Source organism: Pyrgilauda ruficollis, unplaced genomic scaffold, assembly GCF_017590135.1.
Source record: "Pyrgilauda ruficollis isolate IOZ18807 unplaced genomic scaffold, ASM1759013v1 scaffold188, whole genome shotgun sequence".
Taxonomy (NCBI): Eukaryota; Metazoa; Chordata; class Aves; order Passeriformes; family Passeridae; genus Pyrgilauda; species Pyrgilauda ruficollis.
Window position 1 is genome coordinate 154,336 of NW_024517873.1, and position 6,622 is coordinate 160,957.

General features: G+C 66.1%; 1 protein-coding gene across 1 annotated transcript; it reads right to left on the bottom strand.

The window, feature by feature from the left end:
• Positions 1–1,197: 1,197 nt before the first annotated feature.
• Positions 1,198–4,744, bottom strand: LOC121352401 (GRAM domain-containing protein 2B-like). The gene is made up of 12 exons (XM_041465302.1): positions 4,334–4,744; positions 3,808–4,001; positions 3,639–3,714; positions 3,272–3,445; positions 3,080–3,178; positions 2,882–2,953; positions 2,745–2,804; positions 2,429–2,492; positions 2,058–2,168; positions 1,851–1,953; positions 1,555–1,662; positions 1,198–1,490 (listed from the first exon to the last, which is right to left on the bottom strand). The coding sequence occupies exons 1-12, from the start codon at positions 4,715–4,717 to the stop codon at positions 1,478–1,480; spliced, it is 1,458 nt and encodes a 485-aa protein (XP_041321236.1). The 5' UTR covers positions 4,718–4,744; the 3' UTR covers positions 1,198–1,477.
• Between the last annotated feature and the right edge of the window lie 1,878 nt (positions 4,745–6,622).

Here is a 6,622-nt window from a genome sequence, read left to right on the forward strand (position 1 = left end):
ACCTGCAGTTTATTGCTCCCAGCTTCCCGCTCCTGTTTGCTTTCCTGCTGTTGGGAAAGGGCACAGCCCCCATCCCTGCCCTGCCATGTGCCCCTTGACATGGCAGGAAGGAGGAAAAGGGGTTCCTGGCCTGGCACAGCCCCTCCTTGCTGTGGGGCAGTTGCTAGGGTATAGCTGCAGTGAGACTGGGGGTGCAGAGCCCCTCGGTCCTGCTGGTCCTGCTGTCCCCATGCAGGTGGGACCTCACAGAGGGGGCACCCCCTCCCTGGGCACCTCTCCAGTGGGGTACAGCCCTGTGCCTTGTTCCAGCCTTTGGGAGGGACATGGAACCCTGGCAGCTCCCTCCCCCACTGACTGGTGTCTGATGCTGTGGGGACCAGGCCTGCTGCTGCCCCGGGCTGGGTGGTGTGGGGCAGAGCTGCTCCATGGGGCTGAGCAGCAGGATGAGGAGAGGGAGGATCCCTGACCTTGGCATCTCCCACTGCTGCTGTCCCAGGCACGGAGCTGAGCTGTGGGTCTGAGCAAGGGAAGGCCCAGGAAATGGCATAGAGAAAGGAGCTGTCAGTGCCTCCGTTTCTCCATCTTGGTGCTTGGGGAAACACCTAGGGCCCCTTAACTGGCCTAGAAAGGGATTAAGCTCCAGGGCTTTGGGCTGGGTGGATCCTTCTGTGGGGTGCAGGTACTGCTGTGCCCCCAGCTCTGCTCCCACCCCCAGTTTATGCTCAGAACCTGTGGGAACCCATTGTCCCCACTGTGTACCTGTGACCCTACACCTTCCTCTGTCAGGTGAGCCCCATCCTAGGGAAGGAGCAGGATAAGAGCTAGGGCCTGGCCAGCTGCAGGCCCTGGGGCTCCCTGGTGCCCCCCTCACCACCCCCTTCCCCTCTGTCTCCCACTGTCACCAGCAGCCAGTGCCCCAGGGGGCTGCTCAGGGTCTTCTGCTGCTCCCTGGACCCCTGGGACATCAGCACCTGGAGCTGCCTCCCCACACCAGTCAGAATCAAAGCCCCTGGTCCTGCTGTGTCCTGGTGTGTTCTGGGAAATGGGGTGCATGAGGGACTGGTTCATGCTCATCTTGGGGCATCTGGCCCAGCAAATAATAAATATTAATATAATATAGACTTTTATTAATCTTTATTAATAGAATATTTTGTTCTCTGTGCCCCTGCCTTGCCTGGGGCTTGGCCCCCTCTGCCTGCTCCTTCTGGGCAGGGAGGGCTGGCTGGGGGCTGCTGCTGACTCCAGCCCCCCCTTCCCTGCTTTCTGCCCCACTGGGAGCTCCCTGGGTCTCTTCTGCTGCTGCTCAGGGTGGGCAGACAGGGAGAGATGGAGCCTCTCAGCCCGTGGGCTTCCCAGGCATTGTGGGGAGCTGGAAGGCACTTGGTGACAGAGCCCCCCGAGAGGCCAAGGAAGGGCTCGGAGCAGCCCCTGAACCCCCTGACCCCGGCTGGAGCGCTGGTGATGGTCCTCAGTGGCCTCACGTCTTGTACCTGGGGGGAGGCAGGGTGAGGAGGAGCCTGCTGGGGACAGAGCCCCCCCACGCCCCCCACTCACTGCTGTGACAGGTTGAGGCCTGGCCCAGCCCCCGCGAAGGACAGCTGCTGCTCCAGCTCCGCGATGCGCAGGCCGATGTACCCCGAGGACAGCAGCAAGGCCACCATGCTGGGGACAGGCCAGTGTCAGCCAGGGGGCACAGGGTGGCACTTAGGGCAAGGAGCAGTGCCACGGGCACTGTGTGCTCACCCTGGGGATGGGGGTCTGAGGGGACATGTAGGAACCCCGGCCTGCCAGGGCCACCCTGTGTCAGTAGGGATGGGGACCGGTGCTGGGAGCAGGTGCTGGGGACTCACATCAGCAGGTAGATGATGATGATGACGTTGACAGAGCTTAGCTGGGGATTTATCCGGGACCAAAGTGCAGTGGCCCAGGCCCAGAGCACGGCGTGGGGTCTCCCTGCCAGGACAAGGCAGTGTTAGTGGCACTGAGAGTCTGTGCTCAGCTCTGCCAGGGTGTAAACCCCCAGGACCATCCCCCCCATCCCGAGCCCTCTGACCCACCCCAGAGGCCACGTCTCTCTGCTGAGGGCACCCATTTGCTGCTGCTGGGAACCAGCTGGGCCATCTCGCCATCCTCGTCCTCTGCCTGCCTTGATCCCGGATTTGGCTCATCTGCAGGTGACCAGAGACACTCGATGAATGCCCCAGAGAGGGGTCTACGTGTTCTGGGGGCACAAGGGGCCACAAAGTGCTGATCCTGCACTCCCTGGAGCTGTGGGAGATGCTGGTCGGGGGGCTGAAGGCCGCGTGGTCCCCCCCAGACCCTGCGTGTCTGGGGAGGAGCAGAGCCCAGAGCAGCCAGCGGAGCACGGATGCGGGCAGGGACACGGGCAGGGCTGTGAGCAGGCGAGGAGGGCACCGGGGCCGCTCACCCAGGGATTCGGGGAGGCTGTTGGGCTCCGGGGTGCTCTGTTCCAGGGCTGACTGGCTCGAGATCTGGAAGAGGACAAGCCCCAGTCATGATGTGTGTCCCTGAGGTACCTGCCCCACTGCCATGGGAGGACCTGATGGGACCTGTGTCACCCACAAGAAGGGAGGGTCCTGGGGTCTCTGCTGCCTTGGGCTGGGGCTTTTCATGTTCCCCCCCCCAACAGCTTACCAGCCACTGCACCCAGCCCATCCCATCCAGGGGGCTGGGACCACCCCTCCTCCAGTGGTACCCTCCTGCCCTCCATTCCCTGGCCTTACCTGAGACTTCCCAAGGGTTTCCTCATAGCTCACTGAGTCTCGAGGGCTCTGGCCGCTGTCCTGGACAAGAAGAGATGAAGGGAGGTGCCCTGCAATGGATGGATGGAGCTCCCCCTCCCCATCCAGTCCCCACGTACCTGCACGTGTTTGCACACCGACCTCAGGAGCTGGTACGTGGCCTCTCGCTGGCGCAGCGACACAAAGAGGAACTGCCGGGGAGCGAGAAGGGGATTTGTGCCAGAGCTGCCCCCTCGGTCACGGCCCAGAGCCCGCGGGGACCGAGGCACTCCAGATAGCCCCGGGTGAGGCTGCCCCAGCACTGTCCCCGCTCTCACCTTCTCCCCCTTGGCCGTGCGGATGCTGATTGCGTTGGGCACCAGCAGCGCCGTGTTGGTCTTTTTGAGGGCTGAGATGGAAGCGACAGGGACCACGGCCTGTGCCGGGGGGGACAGGCTGTGTCAGCGTGTTCCCGGCTGCCACCTGTGCCCCTGCCTGCGCCGCCGGCCCCACGCCCGCTCCGGCCCCACCTTGATGTCCTTGAGCAGGAGGTTGGAGTGGAAGCAGATGTGGCGGGAGGACACATAGAGGCGGCCGTGGTAGGGCATTTCTCTCTGCCAGGCACATGAGAAGCAGCCCAGCAGCACGTCCTGCTCGGCGAGCTCCCCGAAGGCCCGGCGGTAGCTGCTGTCCTGCTTGCTCAGCTGCGAGAGGTCTGGGGGTCGGTGCTCGGGGCCGCGGGCACCGCGGGCATCCTGCAGCCCCTTGCTCCATCACCACGACTGCCACGGTACCGGGACGAGCCCTCCCTCGGTCCCCGCCCCAGAGAGCGTCCAGCCGAGCCCATGGGGCTGGCGCTGGGGTCCTTCTCCTCAGCTCCGGTACCCCAAGACTCACCGAAGGGGATGGGGGTCCCTGCCTGCCCGTGGCCACCTGCTCTGTCTCCCTGCAGGAGGACTCATAGGTCCTGGATCTGGAAAGAGGCATCGGAGGGGGTGACTCGAGGGACACAGGTGGGATGTGCGGCTGGGATGCGGGATGTGACCCCACGAGGGGCAGCACCCACCTGGTGAGCTTGGGCTGCTCCAGCTGGGCCCCTCCCCTCTCCTCCAGGCTCCGCCACTGCTTCTCCCCCAGCACCTTCCGCTTGCTGCGCCTCAGCTTCCCCGGCATGAGGGATGAGTCCGACAGCCGGGAGAGAGGCGGCAGGCTGTAGGGACGGTCTATTCCTGCAGCACGGCAGATCCCAGTGTCACCAACCTATCACTCCACCGAGGAGGACACAGAGACACGGCTCAGGCCACGGCGGGACCGTGACAACAGAGCTCACCCGGTCTCATGATCCCTTTGCCTGTCCCATGGCATCATGTGCTGGCTGCGACCCCCGTGGGCAGCGGGGGCTGGGGTGGACCCCTGTATCGGCGGGTGACGGGGACAGTGATCCCCAGCCGGGGGTGCGGGCGCGGGTCACGGCCGGTGCTGGGCGCGGGAGTGCGTGGCCGGTCTGGCTCCAGAGGGGACGGGAAGGCGGCTGCGGCCCCAGACCCACGCGCGGCCCCAGAACCCCGTCCCGGGCAGGCCCCGCGCGGTACCTGCTGGGGGGCACAGCCGGGCCCCGTCCTGTCGGATCTGTCCCGCTCACACTGCTTCCAGCGCCGTTCCTGCTCCGCTGCCACCTCCTCCTCCTCCTCCTCCTCCTCCTCCTCCCGAGGAAGGGCAGCGGGCGGGGCCGGGCGGCCGCGGCAGGTTCGCAGGGAGCGGCCGGGGCAGCCCCAGCCCGAGACACCCCGGGGCTGCGCGGGGTGAGCCCCAGCCCGGCCCCCGGGGAATGCGGGACCAGCCAGCTGCCCCCCAAACCAGCTGCAAACGCACTCCTGTCCCAGCAGTGCTGAGAACCGGAGCGGCACAGCCCCAGACCCGCGGCACTCTGCGATCCTGTGGCATTTCACAGCGGGCACCCCGCAAACCCGGGACATCCCGCAGTGCCGGGACACCGCACGGCAGCGTCCGCCCGGTGCCCGCTCCCCTCCCTCCTGCCCCGGCCCCAAGGCCAGGCAGCGCTGGGGGCACGCCCGCCCCTCGCCCCGGGGGTCTCTGCCGTGGCACCCCCAGAGGGAGGTGGGGAGGGGGCACGGCCGGGCGGGGGGCGCTGGGCAGAGCCGGGACCGCGCCCCCGCCGCGGGCCCTGGGCAGGTGCGAAGGCCACGGACCCAGCCCGGCTCGGCCCCTGCTCTCTGGACCGGCGCTGATAACGCCCTTCCCGCAGCGGGGAACGCCATAAAGCCGGGCCGGGCCGGGCCGGGCCGAGGTGGGACACGGCGCGGCCCGAGGGGGCTGCGCCCCGCACGCCCAGGCTCCCGCCTGGATCCCCTTCCATTCCCCCACACCGGCCGCGCTCGGGAGTGCCCCCCTGCCCTTGGCCTCACCCTGTCACATCCCCAGCCCCCTGCAGCCCCATCACCCCACACTCGTGTCCTCTGTGCACACACGACCCCACAGCCCCCAGGGCAGGGGCTCCGTGCCAGCCCAGCCAGAGGGCACACACGGAGCTGAGTGTGGGAACAGGGCACGGACAGGTGGCCAGGGAGAACCCCTGCCATGGAGCCAGGCTGGCAGAGCTGGGGGGCTCCCCTGGACAAGAGAAGGCTCCAGGGAGAGCTCAGAGCCCCTGGCAGGGCCTGCAGGGGCTCCAGGAGAGCTGCAGAGGGACTGGGGACAAGGCCTGGAGGGACAGGACACAGGGAATGGCTGCCACTGCCAGAGGGCAGGGCTGGATGGGATCTTGGGCAGGAATTGTTCCCTGGCAGGGTGGGCAGGCCCTGGCACAGGGTGCCCAGAGCAGCTGTGGCTGCCCCTGGATCCCTGGCAGTGCCCAAGGCCAGGCTGGACAGGGCTGGGAGCAGCCTGGGACAGTGGGAGGTGTCCCTGCCATGGCAGGGGTGGCACTGGATGGGCTCTGAGGTCCCTCCCAGCCCAAACCATCCCAGGGGTTATGGAGAAACCCCCGGCACCCTCCTGCTCACAGCCAGTGTGCACACAGCACAGCCCTGCACACGCATGGGGCATACTCAGGTATGGACACACACACACACAAACACAGTCACACACTCACACACAGACACACACACAGAGTCACACACACACACAGAGTCACACACACACAGTCACACACTCGCACACACAGTCACACAGACACACAGTCTCACACACACACACAAAGTCACACACACACACAGTCACACATACACAGTCACACAGTCACACACACACACACACACACAATCTCACACACACACACACACACACACACAGAGTCACACACACACAGTCACACACAGTCTCACACACAGTCACACACACACTCACAGTCACACATACACAGTCACACACACAGAGTCACACACTCACAGTCACACATACACAGTCACACAGTCACACACACACACACACAGTCACACACAGAGTCACACACTCACACACACAGTCACACACACTGACACACAGTCACACACTCACACACACACACACACTGACACACTCTCACAGTCCCCGCCCCCGCCGCGCACGGGCAGCCCCCATTGGCTGTCCCGTCCCGGGGGCGGGGCCCGGCGCACGGACCAATCCCTTGTCCGCAGCGCTGCGCGCGCTCCGCTCGGCGCGCGGGGCCGCCATGGCCGCTGAGGGGCCGTGCCCCCCCCACCCCCGGCCCTCAGGCCGCCCCTCTGCCCGGGGCCGGGCGGGAGCAGCGCTGGGCACGCCCCGAACCCCCCCAAACCTGCTCCAAGCCCTGCTGTGGGTCCCGCAACCCAGAGCGGAGCCCACCCCCATCCCGGGGCCGTCAGCGCTGCCGTTGGTTTCTTTCTCTTTTTCTCCTCCTTTTT

Excerpts from the sequence above, each read along its gene's own strand:
- LOC121352401 (XM_041465302.1), bottom strand. The coding sequence starts at position 4,717 with ATGTCCCGGGTTTGCGGGGTGCCCGCTGTGAAATGCCACAGGATCGCA. Across the intron at positions 3,715-3,807 it reads GAGCAGCCCAAGCTCACCAG|ATCCAGGACCTATGAGTCCT; the intron begins GTGGGTGCTGCC and ends GCCTCTTTCCAG. Across the intron at positions 1,954-2,057 it reads AGAGAGACGTGGCCTCTGGG|GGAGACCCCACGCCGTGCTC; the intron begins GTGGGTCAGAGG and ends TTGTCCTGGCAG.